The 25,414-nt window shown below is 39.6% G+C and overlaps 1 protein-coding gene across 9 annotated transcripts in view; it reads left to right on the plus strand.

The window, feature by feature from the left end:
- Sox6 (SRY-box transcription factor 6) overlaps positions 1-25,414 on the plus strand; it is a 449,973-nt gene that overhangs the window by 112,027 nt on the left and 312,532 nt on the right. For all 9 annotated transcript variants that reach the window (XM_052200776.1, XM_052200792.1, XM_052200801.1 and 6 more), the window contains exon 2: positions 21,536-21,776. In XM_052200776.1, coding sequence (XP_052056736.1) covers positions 21,540-21,776 — 237 coding nt within the window. In that variant the 5' untranslated portion in view covers positions 21,536-21,539. The remainder of the gene's footprint in view (positions 1-21,535; positions 21,777-25,414) is intronic.

A 25,414-nucleotide genomic window follows, 5' to 3' on the forward strand; every position in this document is an offset into this window, starting at 1 on the left:
TTTCCAGAGAATGTGGTGTAAAAGGCCTCAGCTTGGATAGCTTTCTCTGCTTGTGCTGTCAGGTTCTCTCTTGACCCCCTTCTTCCTTAAGCAGGATTAGGCACCCCTTAGTGTTTCTGTACATGCTTGCTGTATTTTACCTCCTTCTGGAGAATTAACGTGTCACTCCGCACAGGGTCGTGGCTGCATTCTCACTGTTCTAGTTTTCTCTGAGCAGAGCAGCTGCGGGGACTCTGTGTCTGTGACACTGCTGTGGTGATGCTCTGTTGCCCTGGGAAAGGAAGAGAGGAGAGAGTGCAGGGAGCAGCAGGATGCAGAGCCTGAGGGGAGTGTTCCCTGCTTGCTGTTGTTCTCTCTGGGGTGAGGTATGGAGCTGGCTTGGTCTGTTCCCTTTGGAAGTGGCACAGGGGCTCTCATTCTTCTTTTCTTCAAGAGGACCACATGATAAAAGGGGACAGTATTTTTGTTGTTTTCCTTTTCTTTAAAAGAGGACATGGATTTTACTCTCAGTTCCGCACACTCCACCTGTGGAGATGTGGGATGTCATCCTCTCTGAACTTTGCCTGTAGACAATGATTTTGTAGTGATAAGACTAACCACTGAGACACTGGGTAAAGGAGAAGAAATAGTATATGGATGGGCTGTGAAAACTGTAAATTGTAAATTCACCTAAACACAAAGTACAGTCATTTTTTTTTCCAGTTTCTGAATTCTTAGGGATTTTGTCTGAAGTGAGACTGGTTTTCTCCTGACTTTGGCAACAATGGCAGGCAGCACTGTTTTGGTCTTTCCTTGGAGTCTTCACCAGGCCCTCCTTCGACACCCTCACAGCTGTTGTGTGTCAGTTCTGAGGAAGGTGCCTTGTGCTGGGTTAGGATTACAGAATCTGGTGTTGAGTTTCAGTTTTTAGCGAACAATGACTGCTCATTCTGAGGTATGCTATATGATTTGATGTATTCCTGAGAGGATGATATGGGTGCTTTATAATTCACTTGCACAAAAAATGACATACTTGGCACACTCTCGTTCTTTTTAAAGAGGAACACATCTCATTTTCTTTAGTTCTTACTTTCCCAGCAGTTTCTTTTGATACCTGCTGTTTAGATTTTTCCATCTGTCCCATCACATCTCTACACTGTTTGCAGCAGGAACAAAGAATGTTTTTACCATTCTTTCCTAAGGTATAAGAATTGCTCAATGTTGGAACAATATGTTCCAGCAACATGGAGCTACGATACACAGAGATAGTGTTGAAAAGTAGTTAAGGACATGCTGACTCTGGAGTGAGACGTGTGGCTTTGTCCCATGGAACTTGGTCAGATTACTTAGCTTTTTTTCTTATTTCCTTCAGTTTTCTTTGCAAAATAGGGTTGAAGAACCTATATCATTGTGTTATATGACAGCTGAATTTGTGTGTATGTATACACATACATTCATATAGAGAACTAGGTATTATTTCTGTGATCATTCTGAAAGTCTTCCTATTATTAAAGTACTAAAGTCATTCCACACCTTGTTTATATAGCTAGGAACCTGTCATTTATCTTGGGGGATACAGTTCGTATATCTTCCTGGAAGCTGAGTGTTTGCATGGTACAGACTGCCCAAGGAGCCTGCCAGGGATGTATCTTAGTGTTAGCTGTATGGAGGGATCACAGCACACAGAAGAGGAAATAAATATGTCTATCTTGATCAAGTTAAATGGCTATTATATAATTAGTTGCAATAGGAAAGTCACAAAAGATTGTACTTTCCTGAGAAGCTTCTGGAGAAGTCAAGCTATGAGCTGAGCGTGGACGGTGGATCTGGATCAGGGGGGCGCGTGGAAAGCTGACGGTGCTGGGAGTGGACAGCTGCTGCCAACCAGAGCAAGGACAGGATGCTGCATGTTACTTCCTGTGTTGTTGCAGTGAAGTTACTTAAGTTCTTGAAGCTTCAGTTTTCTCATCTGTAAAGTGGGGACAAGCATACTTCCCCATGCAAAGCAACTAGTATAGCTTTTGGTATGATTTATACTTGGGAAGCAGGATCACTTGCTCTGCACTCCAACAGCTGAGAGCATGGGGTGAGAGCCCAGGCACATAACCACAGCCAAACCACTGAGCTACTTCAGAGCTTACCATGGGCCGTTTGAAAAGGAGTTTTGAGACTGTATAACTAGCTCAGGCTGGTCCTGGACTCTGTATCCTCCTACCTCAGACTTCTCAGTGCTGGGAGGAAAAATGTGTACCACTTTTCTGGCCCTGTAAAAAGGGATTGATTAGTAGGTCCCTTTCAGAGTTGTTTGGAGACTTAATGAGGTGCTGAGAAGATAGCTAGTAAGCGTGGAGTGCAGTACTTGCTCCAGCCCCAGCCACTGCGCCAGCCATTTCTTCTGCAGCTCTGCTTTCTCACAGAGGCCTTCTTGACTCATTCGTAGTCTCCTTCCCTCTGCTCTTCTCTTCATCTGTCTTCTTTCAACAGTATTTATCTGTGGTGGCTGGAGACGCTGAGCACAGAGGCTTGGAAGAATGTGGAGGTAGAGTAACTGGTTGGTACCACAGGTCCAACCTAGCAACGAGGAGCAGATAAGGGAAGGGCGGCTAGACACACAGAAGTAGTGCAGCAGGAGCATCAACACACTGTGCCCCTGGCCGAGCCATCCTTATTAAGGCCACTGAGGGATTTTCTTCTTACGAGGAATTTTGACCACAACTGCTCCCTTGGTTAAATTTCTTCATCAACATGTTATCTCCCAGAGGATAAATCCTTACTGCTTGGATAGCATTGAAATCCTCTCTGCTTTGTTGACTTGCCTACCTTTCCAGATTTTCCCAAGACACCCTGTATCTTTGTTGCTTTGAAGTTTGTTTTCCAGGGTACCTTTCCACATTATGGAATCTCCTTTTTCCACCAAACAAACTTCTACTTCCACCTACAAACTTCTTTCAGGAACCCACTAACTGGCACTTCTGTGCTACCTCTGATTTCTCCAGAATGTACTATTTTCTCTTTTGGGTTTCCAAAGTTTCTCTAGAGCACCTGCCTATATATATTGTCCTATAATGATTTATGCTTTAGTTCTATTTCTTGCTATAGTGTAAAGCAAAATGATCCTCAACTTACATTTGCTCAGTTTACAATCTGATATCTTTATTATGATATTAATAGAAGCTATATTTCAAATACTGCATACTGTCCTTCTCATCCAAGGCTAGCAGCCTGAGCTGTGGTGAACTCTGACCTTCCTTGCACGGCAGCAAGCCACAGCTCCTACTCAGCCATTCAGGTACAAGATTCCACAGGCCGTACCGCACAGTTGCTAAACTCTGCTACTTGGTAGGTGAGGTGTGTAAAATGCAATTTTGTCTCGTAAGTTTTCAAGTCATGGTCTTATCAGGTTAAATTCTGTCACTAGGTGAGGCACATGTGTACTGGATGTCACAGTATTTTATACCTCTGAGCTTGGCAGTACATGATATGGAGCAGGCAGTAAATTTTTGCATGCCAAATTAAAGAGGTGGTAGGCTGAAGGCTGATGATTCCTCAGGTTGCTAGCCAAAGTCTGAGGATTACTATAAAGACACTGTCTCATAGATCTTGTTTTGTATGAAGAATTCAGAATGACAAGGAACACTGTATTTTCCTTTTTCCATCATGCCAAAGAATGGTCCTTTTCCTTCAGAACACAATGACAAAGTTTCTAACATTCAAACAAAACCTAATTTAAAAGTCCCACTAGTTCTCTTTCCTCTGGTGGACTGTTTCCCAGATCATCAGTCGTAACTTTGGCAGAAACTGGTGGTCTGTGAGTAGGGCCTCATCTCTGGTCTCCCTCCAGTGTGGAGACACCCTTTGCTCTGCAGTACTGTGTGGTGTGTCATGAGCAGAACCATCAGCACATTTGCAATAAAACTGAATTTCCTGTAGCGTATTCCTCTTACAATAAAACAATATAACAATTCACCTGATGTATGATTTAAAAGAGATGGCTAGAAGGAAAACGGCAGAGGCCAGTCTCCTGTTCCTGGTTCATTAGCTTTGTGCTGTGGATAATGCTTTATTAGGATCAAATCTCTCTCAGAAGAAAACTGGCTAATGTAGTCAGAGACATCTTTTGTTCGATCTGGCTCTGGCCATTTTGGGGAGTAAATCAGCTCTTCTCTGAATACACTCTGCTTGGGAGCTGTAATAAGTGAGTGCATGCTGCAGAGCGGTGACCTTCAGCCAACCAGAGAAAGACACCTCTTCTAATCAAAGGCAAAAGCCACGATCTTTCTTGTTGTAACTTACTGTTGACACAAGAAAGGCCAGAGAGATTGACATCAATCTCTATAGAAACCATTAGCCAATGCCGAGTACATCTGCAGCATTGAATCCATATGCATGCTTGCTCTTATTATTCTTGACCTATGGCACACGTGAGCATTTTGTGGGCTTTGTTTTAAAAGGAATGTTTAAAATGTAGCTAGTTATTATGGGATTTCGTTGGTGAAATAAACTGTTCGGGTAGTCTAAATAAAGGAATCTGTATTATTTTGCATCTCCTAAGCATTATTTGCTTAGGTGTGGCTTGGTTTGATTCCAGATTAGCAAGCACGCAGCAGAGGCTGTTGCTTTCGCTGGGTGTAGCAAAAAACCAAGTAATTTTATACATGTTTTCCAAATGATGTGCAAGTCCTGTGTCATTTGATTCTAACTGTGATTTTTTTTTTTTTTTTTTTTTTTTTTTTTTGCTTCTACTCTTAAAAAAATCTTCCCTTAACAATGACTGTGTTGGCTGCAAGGACATGTGTGTCTAAGAGTCTCTTAGATGTTCCAAACTCAGGTTGGTAATACTTGCCAGACGATTGGCGACCGACGGTGTGCTCAGCAGAAACAGGCTCTGTAGTCAGAGCTTCAGTGTTTGTAGCTCCTTTTCCTGACTCCCCCACCCTGAAATCTCAGCTCTGGTTGAGGAGGGTGAGAAAACAAAAATGCTTTTCATTTCATTCTCTGCTGTACATTTTCCAGTTTGGGTGACTAAAGCTGGCCAGGGTGCCTATTTTTGGAAAGAGGAATTAAGATACTTTGGAGAAAGTGCTGCACTGTGTGCTGGCATTCCAGATGGCCAAACTTGAGTAGAACCAAGCCCAAGGTTTTGAGGCTTTCGTGCCAACGATGACCTCATGAGGTCCAGCCTGGAGAAAGAGAGACATAGTTCTCCAACAATGATGGAGAATGGCTTCTTCCTTTCATATTTCTATTGAGTGATCTCCAGTGTCCTCCTCTTTTCCTGTCCCTGACAAAATTAGCCTTTTATAATTAACAATTGTTAGATTTTTGGCTTGTCTCTTAGACTTCTCTTAGAGCCCTTTCACCCCATCTACCCATTGTGTCCTCTCTACCACACAGAAAAAACTGTGATATTTTTCTCTTTGGCATTCCTGTCTTTTCCTAGCAGGCTTTTCTAGAGGGGACTGTGGGCGATTTTACACTTGATTTGTTGAATCTGCACTCTTTGCTGTAAACTCTCACACAGAAGGAGCTATCTTTATAAATGACAGAATGGACCTGGCCTGAATGGCGCTTTGTTTACTGTTTTCCTAAAAGGGGCCCCTCTATATTTCATCTGTCAAAGTTGCTTTTCTTTCTTTCAACAATGCTTGATTGTTTTCACAAAAATTCAGGTTCCATAGACAGGAGAATTCTGTATTATATTTTCCTGCCAAATTCCGATCTCTGTTTTCCTTCCCCTGTGCTCACAAAGGGCTCATAACTTACTGTCAACTGTGAGGCCGACCACAAAGCCCCACTGTTGCTCAGCAAATAGGCTCTACCGCATGATGGCTTGACTAGCTTGTAAAGTTTGCTTAACCGTGGCAGCAGTGGCAGAAGGCATGTGGGTGCTGTGTCTCCCCACAGGCCAGGAGTCTTCGCTTCTCCCATCGACTTTCATGCTTTTAATTCTTTTAATTGTTGGACAAAATTGACACTGTTTTGTTTAAGCAGATTAGATGCTGTTTAAAGCCATGGCTGCATTTGATAGCCTGGGACTCAGGAGAATTTAATTAACTTTTTTTTTCTTTCCAAAATATTTTTGTTTTTAGTTGGCAGTTAAGTGTTTTTTGTTTTGTTTTTTGTTTTGTTTTTGTTTTCGTTTTGTTTTTGTATTTGTTTTTGTTTTTTGTGATTTGGGAAGGTGTCAAAGGGGTATGCCCTCGAGTTCTGAAGTTCTGGCTGATGTGGCAAGAGAAAGTCGGATTGAAGAGTGGAGGAACAGCTACTTCGTGTGAGTGATTTGTGCCTTTAGCTGTCACAGGTCTTAACTGAGCTACTTTACCTTCTAATTTTCTAAACTTCAAAGCCTACCTGATTGGGTGGAAGGTGCTATGTGAGGAGCCGCCGCTGATGTCACGGTACCAAACTAATAACTTGAAAGGCATTTTTGTATGACATTTGTAATCTTCCTAGGGAATTGTAAATTTTTTTTTAAGATTTGATTTTCCTTGGGTTTTAATACACACACCCTTTTTTGGGTAGTATTTATTAGATTTTTTAAAACATGCACTTTCTTTTCCCTGTGTACTTATAAGTTCCTGGTATATAATTATAAAGGAAGAATCATAGAACTCGTCCACGAACTCTTTGAGGAAGGGTGATCTGTGTCCCACTTCTTGCTGTTTTCAAAGGCAGACTGCATCTGACAAGGGAGCGTATGTGCAGTGGTAAAGATACCATCTCTAATAAAAATATTCCATCATAATAAACATTTCAAAGGGGCAAAACTAACAAGCAGGCCGCCGGGTAATTTCTGGTGTATTTTAGCTAAAGAACTTAAAATGGTCAATGCTCACAAACTATTCTAAGAAAGGCTGCTGTTCTACCAGGATTCACAGTGTCGAACATTGTTAAACGTATTTTATATGAAACGCTAGTAAGTTGAATTGACTTCTGAGAAATGCTTTATCATAGTACTTCAGTAATTTCTTTCACGACAAACCTTTATATTCTGTCATTTGTTTCTTCTACTGTTTTTTTTTGTGAGTAATACACACCCTGAGTTTGTTCCCTGTATGCCTGGCAAAGTTCAAAATATGTGTTTCTTTTCTCATCCATCTGCTCTAGAGACCTCTGTGTTTATAAGCTTGGTCCTTAAGTGAGTTTATCCTTTTTGGCACATTCAGCTTCAAGTAATGTGACTAGGCACCCCAGCTGCATTGAATAGTGTCTTTGAGCCCCAGAGAAGTACATCTATTTTGTAATAATGAAGTCACTAAAACCTCACAGAGGCCAGGCCAATTCTTTAAAATTTAAGAGCGGTGAGAGGATAAACATCATGTCTTCAGCCATGATGCTGCATTATCGCTCTTTAGAGCACCAGAAGGAACTGGGTCCTCGACCTGATTTAGAAACAGAGAAACTGGCATAAGACAAGAAACATTTGGAGCCTCTCGTGTGCGGACAGGTATCACTGCTGCTCAGGGCACTGCTTTCCCTGAGAGAAAAGCAAATGTGTGCTCTGAAAAGCACTCACGCATTGCAGGGAACACGGGTGGCTTAGACTTCCTATGTACTGTCAAGTTAATATAAATACTGATGATGGAAGTTCTGTTTATCATAAGCTTGTTTTTGTTGAAAAATCGATTCAAAATGGGTTATGGTATCCAAATTCTTGGATTACTTATTTTAGTTTGTTATTGAAAATCAAGGAAAGAGATGAACAGTAGGAGGTCCAAATGGACAACCTGAGTTCCAGAATCTGTTTTGTCCCTGGGAAAGTGCTCTCAGTAGTGCTGTCAGTAGGATCTGGTCTTTCCAATGTAAAGACTGTCTTATTTGTAACTCTGTAGAGATGGCGTGTGAACCTGTGTGTATAAAATGTACTTTGTTACTAGCTCACTTATCATTGTGTCACAGACAGACTGAGACTAGTAAATTTTCATTGAGTAGAATTTTAAACAATTTCCAAAAATTCAGAATTTCTTTAAGGATTTTTATTGGCTTTGTTTGGACCAAAATATTTTTCCTTTAAGTTTTATTTGAAGTAATTTAGCATTCCTTCCATATCTACCAAATGCTAGGTTCTTTCACAGTGATTAGTTTAATAGTTACATCAACTCTTAAAGGTACAAAAGTTGAACCCATTTGTACAAATGGGGTTATGGCAGCTCAGACAGTTAAATGACTTCTCAAGTGCACAGGTCTATGAAGTGAGAGGTCTGAGATTTAAATCCCTTTTCAAAATCTTCCTACCATACCACAGTCTTCCATATGGCAGTAGATTCTGTTAAGACAGGTAAGGTTTTTTCTAGTTTTAGGCACTGTAGATACAAATAAATATGGCATCTCTAAAAGTCATCCTCAGAATCCTCTCAAGTCATGTTTGAGAAGTTGGAAGGCGTGCTTTCATGAAGGGGACTTGTGACTGTGAATAACATCTAGTCCTTTCTTATAGTGAACACTGTAGCTTGGGAAAGCCAGAAGTTCTTAGCTCGGTAGATACAGTTAGACACTCGGTAGAGAGTCTCTTAATATGCAAGGCCATGGGCAGCCACATTTGACTTTTATAATGATAAGCAAAACAATTCTGTGCAGTGATTCATGGAGACAATTGGATTCTCATGTTCTCCTGGAGCTGTTTATGATAATATGTTACCAGCAATATAAGTGAGAAATTTACAGCAAATAGCTATAAGGGAGATAGAGAGTCGCAGAGGTATGGAGGGGAAAACTCAAGATAGTGGCACTTTAGTTACCTGCAAAAGCAGACTATTTTGTGCATATTAAAAATGTGGATATCTATATTGATGGTAAAATCTTCAGCTTCTACAGACAGTGACAGTGACAGTGTAGAAAAATTCATGCCCTTGTGTTTGAAGCTTTTCTGCCTCTTTCCCTAGAGGTTAGGGTATATGCAATGCCATATGCAGTAAGGTTTTAGGAGGTCATTTGAGGTCCCGTGCCTTCCTTGTGATCAGCTGAGACATTTGTGTCTAGATGAATATTGCTGGAGCTCCTATCTCCTTACCCCCCGCTCCAGGGGGTCCAAACCATGCTTTTGCAGCTGGTATAGCAGTAGGAGTCATGCCTTTTGAAAAAGCCATACTTTTTTCCAGCTCTGACCTGTGTCCAGAGTAGTTTCTGAGGTCAGAGTTGGTGAATATAAATTGGATCTCATCCTCCTCTAAACCTGGGTATGAATGAGCAGTGATAGCCTTGTATTTCACTATTGACAGTTAAAAGATATAGTTATATGTAGGTCATCAATGCTAGCCAGAAAATGCAAGCTAGAAAAGGATGGTTTACATTAAGAAACAGTTCTTAGACACAAGATCACACCTCCCAGTCTCCTGTACTAGAAGCTGTAGTTAGTTGCTCAACTGATTTTGCTGTCAAAGTACCTGGAATGAGAGTGGCCCATACATCAACCTCCTCTTCTTCCTCTTTGTCTTAGTTATTTTCTTTTGCCAAGAAAAACTGACTAAGGCAAAGTATAAAAGAAAGCTTTTAATTTGGGACTCACAGTTCCAGAGGGTTAAGAGTTCATGACCACCACAGTAGGGAGAGTGGTAACAGGAAGAAGCTTTGGTGCTAGAACAGTAGTTAAGAGCTCATATGTTGAGACAACAACCACGAGGCAGAGAAAGAGTTAACTGGGAATGACTTAAGCCCACCTCACAGTGAAACTTCTCCTCTAATAAGGCCAGACCTCCTAATCCTTCCCATACAATTCTACTAACTTTGTCTAAACATTCAAATATATGAGCCTGTGGAGGCCATTCTCATTCAAACCATCACAGTCTCCTCTTCTTTCTCTTTCTCCTTTTCATCTTTCTCTCTGCCTGTCTTTATCTCTATTCCTTCTCCCAGTAGTTATCTAGTAATCAAAGACCTCCAACTCTAGGATTAGAAGTTATCTTTTGTTTGTTTTTGGAGTGCCAGGGATCAAATCCAGGACTAGGAAAGCACTCTACCATTGGGCTATAATTTAGGCCTAAAAGAAAACAAAAAAAGAATGGATTAAAGTTTAATTAAGTGAACATTTAGAATACACACACACACACACACACAGAGAGAGAGAGAGAGAGAGAGAGAGAGAGAGAGAGAGAGAGAATATTCATAATGATATTCTATAGGGAGGGACTATATTAGCAAGGAAGGATTCATATGATAATTATAAATAGCTAATAATTTATATTTCAAAAATTTTTAACCCTGGTAGGATCTGCCCAGGAGTTAGACTGCCAGTTTTCACACCCAGTCCTCTGTTTGCTTGGTATGTCCTTTGGGTGAGTGCTGTTTCATTTTCTCTTTGTCTTGTGAGATGGGGTTTTCGCTCTGTGTTCCTGGCTGGCCTCACAGTTACTATGTAGACTGAGAAAGCTTTGAACCTGAAGCTATCCTCCTGCCTCTGCCTTCTGAGTACTAGGATTAAGGACATGTGTCATCTCACTTGGCCTTATGTTTTATTTTTTCAATAAGCAGTTTTATTTTTTGGTTTCAACATTAAACAGGATAGTGACATCACCTAACTCCTACTGTAGTCTGAGAACATGAGCCCATACTGTGTGTAGTAAGTAGCACAGAGCACATGACAGCGAGTTTCTAAGCTTTTAGTGATTTCTCCAATGTCCATCTGTCTAACCATCACCTATCCATTTACTATCTCATTTCTTCATCTTTTTAATGTTCCTGGAAACACAAATTAATGATTGGTTTGGCTTTTTAATTGCAGTTATGTTTAAAATTTGAAATGAATTTAATGGGCCAGGGCATGTGTAAAGAGAAGAATTTAATTGAGTATGGAGGTTTAGAAGCTTCATTTTAAATCTTCTATCATGGCTACTGTTTTTCTGGTTAGTTAATACCTTACCAGTTTCTCCATAATTATTTAATAGCATTTAAACAACTGGTTAATATTTACTGGTGTCATCTTTATACCAAATATTTTACTAGGTTGGCACCATGGGATGCAGAGAAACATGGAATTCTGTTCTCTTTCTTGGAAACTCTATAGACTGGTTGGGATAATTTATACAATTTTTTATAGTCAATCATTCTTTCATTAGTAAAAGCTTGTGTGTGTGAAATATTGAATAAATGCGAGAATGACTTCCTTAGAGCACTTCCTGAGAGTTAGGGCCACAGTCCCGGGGATGGTGCTAGCTGGTTCCAGGAAGCTGGGTGAAGTGACAGGGCCAGGTGGAACAGAACAGCAAGAGTGAGCCAAGCTTGAGGGTACCAGTGTACACAGGGCAGAGAGAAGGTGCAGCCCAGGAAAGGCTTAGGAAAGTCAGATGGGTCTGGGCACAGGGCCTTGAGTGCCTGGGTCAGGAGTTTAGATTTCACCGTGTCTCCTGGGGAGAGCTACTGATGTCTTTTGATTAGAACAGTGGAAGCAGACAGAATGGCAGCAATTCATGTGAAAGAGGAAGGAACTGAAAGAGATAAGCTAGTTTAGAGTAGGTTGCTGGAGTTTGAGCCTGATGTACAGAAAAACCCTGTCCTGAGGTGATTATAAATATGGCAAGCAAGGAGGGCCTGAGAGACATCAGCAGGGAGGCTTCACCCAGCTGAGGCAGGCTGGCAATGAGCAGCTGTGATGCTTCTTAGACTCTTCTATGTCTGTGTAAACAAGGGAAGGTGCTAAGGGAAACTCTGATGAACTGAGTTTTAAGTTTCATTGCTATGGCATTGTAAAGCATATCTTCATGTTAATACCTTGTGGTTGTTTGGGACCTTTCATGAAAGGAAGAAATGTTGTGAGGAAACAAAATAATCATGGGGTTTAGAAATAAAGCAGAAAGATGCTTGATCAAGAGTATAGGGACAGAATAGAGGTGGGCAGCCTCGGCACATGAGTGTTAAATTTGTATTTGTTCTCTTAGGTAAAAAAGAATGATCTATTTGCTCATTGTCTCCTTTCAGCTTTTCCTTCTGCCTTTCTTTGCAGAGCCATTGAGCATCTGTAAGATGTGGTGCATGGGTCAGGCACTAAGGAGCCAGCAATGAGCAGGGCATGTGTGAGTCTGTCTGTGGGTCACAAAGGATAACATCCTAGAATGATTCCTCCTTTCCTGTACTTAACAGAAGCTTGTGACAATGTCTACTGGGGCCTTGGGAGTATTTCTCCGACAAAGCATACCTTTTCTCTCAACATTCCTTATTATCTCTGTATTGTAAGAAATATCATGTGGGAGTATAATTTCAGAAATGGCCTAAATTAGCCATCATCGAAGTTCAGCACTCCTCATTACAACTGCTCAGCTAGGAGGTTGTCACTCTGTAAGGTCACATGTAGGATCTCTTAGACGGAAAAAGTTTGTTATATTACTTAAAAATTGTAAGATTGAGGAAAATGATGTTTTCACTAGATGATGGCAAACGTATTACAGATCACAGTCGAGCTTGCCCCAGAGACCCAACTTCTGCCCTAACTCTCCCCCTTAGAGCTTCTGAGCCTGTGTGAGCACCTGTGTCTTTCATACCCTTCCCTGATAATAGAGAGTGGAGAGAGTGGAGTGAAAAGGAGCCTGTCCTCAAGAAAGAGTCCTACCAAGGGCAAGACACCAGATTGACAGCTTCTGATTTGTATGCAGCTCAGGGAATCCTGAGCGTCGATGGTACCCAGTTTGTTTTTCTTTAACCTGGTGTAGGGCTTTCTGCTCCCCTGCTAAACCTAGCTCCTCGAGGGTTGAATGATTAGAGGTGGTACTTTTTAGAACAGAGGTGAGAGGCAAAAGTGGAATACCAGACTTCACCAACTTATGTACCTCTCTAGTAAAGGAAGGATACTACTGATGGAAGAAAAGAAGCTCTCTGAGTTGGGAGCATATGGGGAAAAGTTATTTGTTTGTTTGTTTGTTTGTTTGTTTGTTTGTTTGTTTTACCACATTGGAGGGAATGATGTGAATATGAGCATTTTAAATTTTGAGTTAGACATAAAGGAACATTACTTTGCTAAGAGAGTTTTTGTGTAGCAGGTTTCCTTTTTACGTGTCAGGATGCTAATGATAATAGTTTTACCTGGACCACGGCACCTTCAATGTGTAGGAAAACCAGGCCAAATAGTCATAGTTTTAAAACCAAACTAATCTGGAGTTATCAAGGTCCCCAGAAAGGTGAATCAGTTTGGGCACTAGATTTGGGCAAGAATTCCAGATGCTGAAGGTCTCAAAAACAATTGCAGAAATGTATCCTACTCATGGATATTTCTAAATTTGGATAGAGATAATAAATCTTGGAAGATAAATTTTCAACATCAAAAACTTAGACCAATTTAGAAGACAAAAATAAAACATACATTTTCCTTCTCTTTTAAGGAAAAGATAAATCAAAAGCTAATGAGGTTAATTCTGTTCTTTTCTACTTCCATGGAGGATCCTAGGCTAGAAGGAGCTCTCTAGAGGTAGGCTGTTTTGTGATGGACATGCTGCTGAGTGTGATGGATATAAGCCACCTTGATGTCACCTGTAGGCCTTTGTACCGTGCCAGCAAGGCTGTGGGACTCCTATTCATACTTGGGTTCATTTTCCATAAATTGGTCTTTCTTGTTGTTTTGCACTTTTATTTGATGTAAGACTAATAGATCTTACTGATAAAATAACAGAGAGCTTTTGCCATACACGCAGGATTAAAATGCACCCCTTTTGGGGGAAGCCAGATAGGTGTGTTTACTCTGTAGAGAGATTTATAGTTGATTTTTTGTTTTCTTTGTGGTAATTATGTTTGCACTTTGCTGATCACTAGTTGTGCATTATTACAATGGAAGGTGACAATTTGATTGTCTTCAATTGGAGAAACAAGTAATTTTATATTCACTAAGCTGTCAGGTAACACTAACTCACAGATCTGAGAGCTACTGGCAATGCGCTTGGCACCTATATTTAACTGCTTTGATGCTTGCATAACCTCTGCTAAGTCAGAAATGCTTCTCTGGCTGGAGACGGTTTTCAGGGCTATGCAATGAGGTTTTCATTAGGTAGACAAACCGAAAATGAACTGCAAAGCCGAGCTTTTCGCCCCTTCTTCTGCTCCTCCCACCACTGCTCTCCTCTTCCTTTCCTTCACACCCTCCCCCTTTCCTTCTCCCCTCCATCTCCACTTCCCCATCCTTCTTTGACAGGAGTCTAAAATGCATCTGCTCTGTCCTTATCAGAGAGAATTTCTCCTTTTCTGAGTGACTGATAATAGAGGAAGAACAGAAAAAATGTCTAGGGATAGCTTTTCCTACACTTTCTGTTTGAGCGGATGTGGCCCTGGTCTCCGATTTTTTTATTTTTATTTTTATTTTTTATTTTTATTTTTTTACAAAAGAAGCAGATGAGATGTCCCAGAATCCGACACTCTATTAGTGGATCAGTTTCACCCTTGTGGGGATGCTCCTTGAAAAATAAAGCCTTTCATCCCACGTGAAGAGGATATTCTAAGTGAACACGTGGAAATAAATTCATTATGATGTTATTTTAGACAGCCTTCTCTCATGAAAGCCACGAAGAGGTCTTTCAGTTGAGCTGAACAGTGGCTGAGCTTGATTAAAACCCTCTGAGTTAGGGTGTGTATTTATAGTAGCTATTGTTCAGTTTTGATCTGTCAAGCCACTGGTTTTATTTATATTCTCTGGTAGTGGCTTTACAGAGCAAAACTCCCAAAAGCTACTGTGAGAAAATTCAGTATTATTTCCATCAAGTAAAGAGTATCGTGATTCCACGATAAAAATTTGTTTTGATCTTAGGAAGAAACTGGATACCCAGGGACAAATGTGATAATTTTAAGTTTTCCATAGGCAGTCAATCAGAGGCCAGCCGTTGGATGGGTTGCCTGTGCCGTTTAGCAGATACTGACCGGCTAGACAGAGGTGGTTACGTGATGTAACATTATCAGGAGAAACAATTCATGAGTCAAAGCATTCCAAGACATATGAGCTCTAGTCCAAAGACCAGACTTAAGCTATATAAAGTGACAGCAACATTGTCAGCTAAATATAGGCTCCAGAAACACAAACTTTGATGACTTGAGAGGAATCTGTTCCAGGTAGTTCCTGTTCTGTAAGAACCTCAGAGGGCCTTTGGTGACAATTTTGGTGCATTGGTATGGAAAATTAGAGGCCTTAGAAAAATCAAGTCCATTAATTTAAGCCCCTTCTTACATCCATGTTAAGTGTATTTCATTTGCCTTATCTCTGTTACCTTTCCAGCTTGCTCGGATTGGTGAGTATCCTAACAGGCTTCACATCTTGGTTTTTCTATATAAACTCTGAAGGAGGAGCTGAAGCACTAGAAGGAAGATAGGCTTCTAAGTTTTTCAGTAGCTCTTATAGCACTCCCCTTGCATTCCTTCAGTTGCTTATTAAGACATGGACAAGGAAAGAAAAACTGGTAAAAGCCCACAGGTATTTGGAGGCAGAGTGGAGAGGACATGAGATTGTGACTTCAAGACTACAGAGATCCAGATAGCAAAGGTGGCCTCTCCAGTTTGTGTGGGTGTGTGTGTGTGTCCTCCAAGATGTGTCTTCACTGTAAGAGCTATTTTATATCTATAGGTGTTCTGCTTACATGTGCATCTGTGTACCATACAGGTGCCTAATGACCTCACATGTCCTCACAAGCGGACATTAGAACTAGAGTTATAGAGGGTTGTTAGCTACCATAGAAGTGGTGGGATATGAACCCAAATCCTCTGTAAGAGCAACAGGTGTTCTTCACCAACAGGCCATCTCTCCAGCCCTCAGGACTCTCTTCCTGTTAAAGTTTAGAGTTAGGTTTTTCCTTGCAACCCTCCCAAATCCCTGAACGTGGGAATTAGAGGCACAGGAAAAAGGCTTGGAAGTCATTCTTTGCCCCGGCCTGGGTGAACTGTAATCCTTTGTGAGGGTTCCTGGGCATTGTGCATTTTGGCAGCTGAATGTATCTGTTACTCACACTCCTTAAAATGAGAGGCACTGTGTTATATTTCTTTGGAAAACAAGTTTATTTCTCAGAATCAGATCAAGTGCAGTGTTCAAGTAACAATGAATTATCTAACTGAGATGAGTCTATACTGAGCTTTGAAAAATAAATGTAAGCATTGGACTGAACTTTTAACATTTTTCTTATAAGCAAATGAGCTGTTAAAGTGCTGCTTTATGTTAGAACAGCATTTCTTTTTTATTTTTAGATTTTATTACTTCTTTTATTTTTGAGATTATAATATAATTACATCATTTCCTCCTCCATTTCCTCCCTTCCACGCCTTCCCATGTACTCCTCCTTGATCTCTTTCAAATTCATAGTCTCTTTTTTCATTATTGCTACCCATGTGTATGTGTTGGCACAGAATTCTTTTGAATAAGTGTAACATATCTAAAATGTGAGTGTTACTTGATAATAACCAAAATAATGAAATATTAGATAATAGTCTGTGCTATCATATTGGAAAGATTCCATATACTATACTTTTCTGAATCAGAGGCCTTAGTGCATGTATGTCCACCACCATACATCTTTTATAAAGCCTAGACCACCTTGTCTGCCTTGTTCAAGAACAGCACATACAGTTACCACTAAATTACTGGGCAATAACCTACGTATTTGGATCATTACACTAGGGCTTGAGGCAGAGTATTTGCCACTCTGTTGGCATAGAAATTGTCCTGCTGGCATCCTGGAGAACATTAATAATTGTGGAGCATTCTTTCCATCAATCTCATAACCCCAAATCTTAAGCTGGAAGGCCTTCTCAATGGTCCAGCATTCAAGGGAATTCACCTGATCTGTTTGGCAGAGATAGTTCAATGCAGGGAACATATGATGGGAACTGAGTTTCATATGTCCCAAGACATACAATTCTTTTTGGAGGTTTTCCTTGATAATAGCTATGCCCCAGAAAACCATCTTGTTTAACCAGTGTGATAAGTTGACAATGTAGTTTTCCTCTCTGATTATAATGTGCTCTGTGTAGTCAATACACTGGTACCATGTGAGTGTAATTTCCTCTTTTATTTGATCTCCAATGCACTGTATTATAAATAAACAGTTAAAAAAAACACCAAACAAATCTGTTGCATTTCCTTTTAAGATTGTACCACTGTAGACACTTGTTCTAGTAAAGTAGAATTGGGCACATTTGATTGCATTTAAATTTTTCATGCTTCAGCAGTTTGGCTGGGAGCACAGCAAAGAAAAATCCCATGAGCGAGGAGAGTTGAGAATAATAGAACTTGATTTTGTGTATTATAGCAGCAACATTTGCGCTGCTTTAGTAGGGTTGTGTCAGCACTTCCATTATAAACCCCTGTTTTCAGGGGCTTTAACTAGGAAGATATTTTTTTTTAATACAAATTAAAAAAACAATTCATTTGAATGATTTTTAAGTTATAATAGAGCAAAAATAAAGTAAAGTCACATAAAAATTGACCATTTTCTCAAGGATTTTGATTTTTTTCATTGCTCATTTGTTGTGTGGGACATAGCTAGGTAAGGTGCTACCTAGTGTACAGGGGCAGAGAGGTAGAGTGTATGAGAACACTGTTGTAATGGGATGGCATATAAGCATATTCAAAACAAGTGTGAGAATTCACACAAAGCTGACAAACCGTAATCAACACGGTGTATTTGATTCATGGATTCCTAAAGCAGGCAACTTGGGTAGAGAGGTGGGAGCAAGGGTATCGCCAAAGTTGAGAGTCTGTGCTTCCTAGAGTACAGCTCAGTTGCTGTAGGAAAGTCTGTCAGGGAGGACCGCTAGGACGTGAAGAGTGCCACAGTGAGGTTACCTACACATGCTTTCTGTGCAAACCTGACATGAGTTCAACTCCCAGAACCCACTCCTGAAAGCTTTCCTCTGGCCTCCACATACTTGGCAAGTGGCCGCTTGTAGCTCTGCTGTCTCTCCCCACCCCCATTTTAAAAACAAACAATAAGAAAGGGTAATACTAAAGAAAGCAATGAACGAGGACATAATCAGTTAAATCGAAGGCCATATAACAATTTATGTGTATAAATTAGTAAACCTGATCAGATTTATTTAATAAACTATGTGAGAGCAAGATAGCTCTACAAATGAAGGTGCTCGAAGCCAAGTTCAGTCCCTAGGACCTACATAGTCCGAGGAGAGAACCTGCTCCAGCAAGTTGTTTTCTGGTTTCCACATGTGCACCTGTGCATCCACATGCACTGATACGAATATAATGATTAAAAAAGCTATGCATTAAAAATAAGTTTTGTGTGTGTGTGTATTATATATATATATATATATATATATATATATATATATATATATACACATTTGTTGTTCGAGACAGGGTTTCTGTGTAGCTCTGGCTGTCCTGAAGCTCACTCAGTAGACCAGGCTGGCCTCAAACTCAGAAATCCATCTGCCTCTGCCTCCCAAGTACTAGGATTAAAGGCGTATACCACCACCGCCCGACTGTGTGTATATTTGTATAAAAAACAACTACCACTTAATAGAGTGGTTCTCAACCTGTGGGTTGCAAGCCCTTTGGGTAGCATACCAAACATCCTGCATATCAGATATTTACAATACAATTCATAACAGTAGCAAAATTAGAGTTATGAAGTATTAATGGAATCATTTTATGGTTGGGGTCACCACAACATGAGGAACTGTCTTAAATTGCATTAAGAAAGTTGAGAACCATTGTCCTAGACTACTACAACACAACAACAAAGCTCCTGTTGAGAACTGAAGTAGCCCAACTATTTTATCAAAGGAAATACCTTGATGAGAGAACAAGAGTCTTCTTTTCCTCTGTGGACAACAAAGCTCAGAGTGCTAATTAAACAAGCACAGAGAAGGATGTAAAGTATGATCTGAAAAGTGCTCTTAGACCACAGCATGTTGACCTTCTTCCCAAGGCATGGACTGGGGAGCCAGGTGTGCCTTTCTCGTTCTCCTGCCTTCCCACTCCTCTGCCTGGTTATGGTGTGGGCTGAGGATGAACAGTCGGCTTTAATATATTGGCAGCCGAGTTGGTATTTGCAACCTTGATACACATTTGTGTTTGTGGGTGTAAAATAAAAGACAGCTTGTGTGCCACTGTAAATAGGCTTCTGATGGGTCACTGGAGGGTTCACTAGAAGCCTGCCGACGAAGGAGAGGTGAGGCCTCTCCCCACTAATTGTATTCAGCGTGTAATTTCTAAACTTCCCTCTGAATTTTGATTTTCAATTAACACTCCCCATTTGAAGATAATTTTCTATTTAATGTAATTGCAGGAAATAATTTATTGGCTGATTAAGACTGAGGGCCCAGCCTTCCTTAAGAAAAACACTCACCAACCAGCCTTTAAACTCAACTCATAGCTTTGGACAGATTGAGTCTATTTTTACAGCTGCAGGGTTGTTTAATAAGGATCGTACACCATTGTTAACCAGCATAGTCTGCCATAAAAATATTCTTAAGAGACTGTTTATATTTGTGTTTTGTGTCATGATTAATTTATACTAAAGCAATAATCACAGATACTGTTACTGGAAAGCACCAGATTACTTTATAATAAGAGGCTGCTTGTTGTGAGAACTGAAGTCACTCTGAGTTTGGGGTTATGACTTTTTTCTTAACTTGTATTTAATTGTTTCTAAAAGTTGGCTGTCAACTCATTCATTCGTTTTTAATATGTGTGATCACATTAGGGCTAACTGCCCATTATCTGAACAACGCAAACACTCTTGCTGCCTGTGGCCGATGCTTGATAACTTACAGGACAGTTATAATTGCCTGGTTTTGCAGTGGTATTTCTGGGGCCAGTACAGGAGGTTCCGTAGTGACTTTCAATACTGAGACTCATCCGTTGGTTATGATTCTCCACCTGTGCATGTATTTACCCATTTGTTAGCACCAACAGGAGTAACTGGAGACTGTGTCTGAGTCTTTGAAATAGCGCTCTTTAGAATATTCAGTTTCTCTCTTTTTAGGGGAAATAGAGCTATTCATCTGCACACTGTTCCCATTCTATTTTCCAGTCTCATCTAAATAGATGAAAGTTTTAGTATTTGTACAATGATTAGTATAAGTAGGTATCAGCATTTTAATATGTTTCAAAGCACTTCAAAAGCCCATAATACTTTTATTTAGAACTGTGCATAATTAGTTTAGCTGATCTTCTATTAATGTTTTTCACTGTAGGATACTAACTCTGAGCCCCCTCATTAATTGTGAGAAATTTAGCATTAGCTGTTAAATCCTATGTGAAACATGGGCTGCTACATAAAAACTACTGTTTAAATTGGAATTAACTTAATTATTTTTCCTTGCACTTGATATTTCCTTCACTGCAATATTCATGAAAGCATGTGACAGATTTGTAAATTTAACTGTTAATCTCAGATTTCTAGACCCTTTAATCAGTATTTATTTGTCTGTAGAAACAGTACAGGCAAGTTAATGATTTGCTAATTTGAAAAATGCTCATGTGGTTCCCTATGTTAACTGATTTGTGCATTTAAAAATGGTATGAAATCAATTAATGTTAAAGAGCAATTAAGGTGGCGATTGTATTCCTTCCATTACACAGCAGTTTCAAAGGAAATACAATAAATAAAAATCAACATGACGTTTTAGGGGAAAATGGTTTATTCCATTAATTTGTAAACTTTTAGTTATTTGGTCACTATAACCCCTTTACTAAGAAATCCATCTTTCTAAAGTAATGTTCTCAGAGCTTTGTAATTTCTTTTGACATCATGGCTTTTGATCTCATCTGAAGCACAAAATGAAGACCCCACTACACAGTCCTTTGATGGTTCCTTTATGAAGACTGCCAGTCATGATATAGATTTTTACCCTCTAGTATGCCCAGTAGGCATTTTATTTTTCCATAGTAGATGCTATGAGTCATGTGCATACTTTCTGACATGAAATGGAGGTATAATTATTTCAGAAATTCAACTTAAATGCCACAAAGTTGCTATAACATTTATTGGACACTAGAAGCCATTCAGTCAACATGGCACTTAAAAGTTAAGAAGCAATTCTTAATGTATCTGGGACGTCTTCAGAAAAGCTTCAAATAGACCATTGGTTTGTGGTCTGGCATTCATAATCAATATTTAAGATAGGAAGTCATGACCAGATTTATTAGCATATTAAGGACAAATTATTTAATCAGTTTGTATTTTATTTTTTACATAAGCTTACTTTTTCCCTTCAGTGCTCTTCGAGAGAGTTAGATATTCTTTCTCTGAAGTCATCCCTCAGAGTGGCTTACTAGTCCGTCCACTCACTCACTCGTCCTTTTACTTGCTAACCACCAACCCAAGTGCCCTTGCCACCAGAAACTCATAATTTAGTAGGAAAGCCTGGAAGAATGGCACACAAATACATATATTGTACATCAAGAAAGCTTATAAAGATCAGATTTGGGGATTGTATAAGGTTAAATCTGCAGCAGTTTGGGGGAAGAGGCAAAGAGGAGGAAGATAGCAGATAAGCCAACAGTCCTTTGTAGTTTAGACTGTCAATTTCTCTAAGCTTCAAGGACTTTTATTTTGTGCTTTTATTTTATTAGTCAGATACAATAGCTTCAAATCTGTTTGTTGAGAGCTCTCTAATCCATGGTTTTTCATTTCTTCTGCAGAAGAATGTCTTCCAAGCCAGCCACCTCTCCATTTGCCTGTACAGTGGATGGAGAGGAAGCAATGACCCAGGATTTGACCTCAAGGGAAAAGGAAGAGGGCAGTGATCAACACGCGGCCTCCCATCTGCCTCTGCACCCCATAATGCACAACAAACCTCACTCTGAGGAGCTGCCGACACTCGTCAGTACCATTCAACAAGATGCTGACTGGGACAGCGTTCTGTCATCTCAGCCAAGAATGGTGAGCACTGAAAGTTGGGTGACTGCTACCAGCGGTGTCTACATCCTTGTCATTAGGAGATGTTAAGGAAAACTAAAATACATGGCTTCAGAGTATTCCTAGTCAGACCACAAAGCAAACATGAGGCCTACAGTTGTTATTATTCTGGTAACTGGGAAAACATGGAAATCAGTTTGTGATCTAGGCCATGGCCATCGTTGAGTCTGCATCAGGAAAGAATATTGATTTACTTTTTAAACAAGGGGAAGTCAGTTATCTTATACTTTCCATTCTAATTTAATGTGATTAATTTAGTAATGTCACAAAATATATATTTGAATAAAGTGTAGCTGTGTATTAATATTGAAAAATTAAGTTAAGCAAATATGTCCATGTGAATGAGATCAAAGCGTGACTACATCTTCAATAAGGAAATGCCAGCATCTATCATTTTGAATGAGAAGTCATGTGCCTATATATTAATAACAAAGGATCATTTAAGACTCCTGTGTACCATCCAATCAATACACATAGGTTTTCTCTAAAATCAGAAACAACATGCCAAGTAATGCAGGAGTAGGCAGCTTTCCCATGGTAAATTCTATCTTCTAAACATCAAAACAGAAACTTCAGGAGGGACATTAATTATCTAGTACAAAACAAAAATCTTCAGTTTTTTTTTTTATCATCTAGAAGAAACCAGAACCTTAATATGTCTTAACCCTAGCTTGTATTTTTAACTTTTGGGTCACCAAAAATTAAGTTAGTGAAAAATATCTTAAGTAGACAATGAAAGTTTTATTCCTAAACAAAAAACAAATTATCATTTTAAATGCCTTTATTAACAAATGAACATATTGACATAAATAAGTTGCAGAGGGAAAAAGGTTTTTTTCAAATGTTTTTGTAGTCACAGTATAGGCATGCTTGGAGAGGGAATCAAAAGATGAATGGAGCATGCCTCAAATAATTTTAGTTTTACTCCATGATTCGTAGAATTTATTTATTTAGCACATCTCAATTATCAGATTAAAATTTCAATTATGACATTTTTATAATGCATATGGTACTTTTATTGCAGTTTTCTGCTCTTTTACCATTTCTTAAACACCCCTTTCCTCTCCTTTTTCTATTCTAAGTTCCTGAGAGTCCTTTTAGGTCTATGTTTGTCTCTTCCACCATATTCAACTTAAGTTCCATATATGGGGAGGATACTTGTCTTTGTGTATTTGACTTATTTCACTTAATTTGATGATCTCCAGATTTTCTTGCAAATGACATCCTTTTGTTCTTTTATATATGGGAATTCAAGGGTGAACGGTTTTCTGGGCTGGAGATTTATCTTCCAGGAGAAAGGGAAGCAAATATATATTGAGGCAGGAATGGAGAACATTTTCTGATTGAACTTGGCTTGTTCATTTCCTGTCTGCACAGTGGCATGGTTCAGATGGATATCCACTCTCTGCTCCTTGCTCATAGGCAGGAGAATGAGACTCTTCTTGCTCTTTATTTGAACAAATATTTATGAAGCAACTTGTGGATGCCTCACATTCCCTAACTCTAACTGTATCATGGTGAAGCAAATGTGCTGCATGTCTTCCTGGAGGTTGTATTCTTAGATAGGGGACAGACATGCAAATATGTATATAGTTAAAGTTGTCCATGCTGTGCAGAAGATCAGAATGTTGTCTGAAAGCACAATGAGGCAAATCTAACTTTGAATAGATGGATAGGATGCCCTCTCTAACCTAAGGATGACAGAAAGTAGTCAGAGTAGGGCAACGAATAAATCCGTGGAGAGAACTGCATGTATGGAGTATCTGAGGTGATAAACCCAGAACTTAATTTAAGGAAATGAAAGATGGTCTTTGTGGTCAGGGGATAATGAATGAAGATACATCAGATGTGGTTGGAAAAAATAGAAAGAAGCCATATCATGCAGGCCTTGGAGGTGGCATTGTGGAGGTGAGATTTGATCTGAGTGCAGTGGGAACAGCCTTTGAAGGGCTGAAGGAGGTTTCTCACAGATAATTCCAACTGTGGCACAGTGAATGGATGGGCGGGCAGCAAGAGTGAAAGGCCAGGCCCTGGGGTTTCCACTTCAGAAATCTAGATGAAAGATTACAGTGGCTTGGATTAGTGTAAACAAAGAGGGGCACAGGGAGGGACTGGCTCAAGATAGCTGTGCTTTGATGCCATGTGCAGGCCTGACCAAATAAAAGTAACTGGACTGGAAATATATCGGGAGAGGCAGGGACAATACACTTCAAGTTCTGTTTCTTCTGAGGGCACTTCCCTTATTTTCTTAGAAAAACTTTATTTTTGGCAAGTGCTAGGTTGCTTTGCTGAGTTAGTCTGAATTTTTTGTTATTCAGAAGTTCTCAGAAAATAGATACTAATGTATTTGTAATAACTTATGTTACATATGATTTATGGTAGTATAAAATAGCTTAATGTTGCAAGCATGTTATAGATTAATGTGAAAGAGACCATTCTCATAGAAATGTTTCCAAACTTTCTCTATGCTTTCTGCTGGATCTTTTGTGTTCTCCAAATGCTGGAAAGCCAAAATATTTGTTTAACTCCCACTCTATAGTGTTTCCCAGCTGTGTACTTATATGGTGCAATAAAAGGATTTAACAAATGGGAAATAGCAGCTGCATGTGGAAACTTTCTTTGTGTTCCCTCTTCACCAGATAGAGTCAACAACATGGCGTCTGTAGCCTCGGACCTGAACTGACCTATGCCACAGATCAGGTCACCAGGCAGCTTCTGTTTCTTGTAAAGAAAAACAATGGAAGGATTTTATGTTCCTGCCAGACCTGCATGTGTGTGTATGTGTGTGTGTGTGTGTGTGTGTGTTGGAGTAGGAAGACTGTGACTAATGTAAAATTTTAATTTATTTCATTAACTATAAGTCTAAAGAACATTGATGAAGAGCCCAGACATTTTCAGTTGTCTTCTATGGATCCTGTTTTCTTGCTTGTTTGGTTACTGTCAGCTGAATCCTGTCAAATACTATGGAGAAATAAAAGTCAAGAATGACTGTACAAACTACAACACACATTTGTCAGGACCTCTTCAGTTTCTGTAATTCAGTTTCCACAATGGTCCTCATCTCCTGGACAGCATTTGGTTTCCCAGTTTCACTGGGAAATATAAAGAACAAAAGTAGAAAAAGCAAAAAAATTCATCAGTCCCCATGACCTGACTAGAAAAAAAGTTGCATCTTAGCTTCCTGGTTATTTTGAAGTGGAAACTTGATAAAGGAAGATGCCACCCAATTTTCAGTAAGGAAAACAATCACAGGAATCTAAGCACAGAGGAGGATGGAAATCTTAGAGAAGGGATTCACAGACCAATACATTAAAACTTAGACACATTTCAAACAATTATAGAAGCCAGGATGTCTGATTTTGAATTTAGTGTTTTTTATCGACTGGTGACTTTTTTATGGTGGAAAAGTTCGTACAATGAGGATGGCTCTCTTGTGTCTGTGCACAGCACTGCTGTTGTCATGGTTTCAGGGTACCAATACCTTTTTGGTATAGGAACACTGACTCAATCCAGTGATGTGTATTCTTATTGAACCTGTGCCATTAATAAAGAATGTACCCACTTAATAAAATGTACACAGCACCATTTCTTTCTCATGTCAA

The sequence above is a fragment of the Apodemus sylvaticus genome, chromosome 1 (assembly GCF_947179515.1).
Source record: "Apodemus sylvaticus chromosome 1, mApoSyl1.1, whole genome shotgun sequence".
In the NCBI taxonomy this organism is placed as follows: domain Eukaryota; kingdom Metazoa; phylum Chordata; class Mammalia; order Rodentia; family Muridae; genus Apodemus; species Apodemus sylvaticus.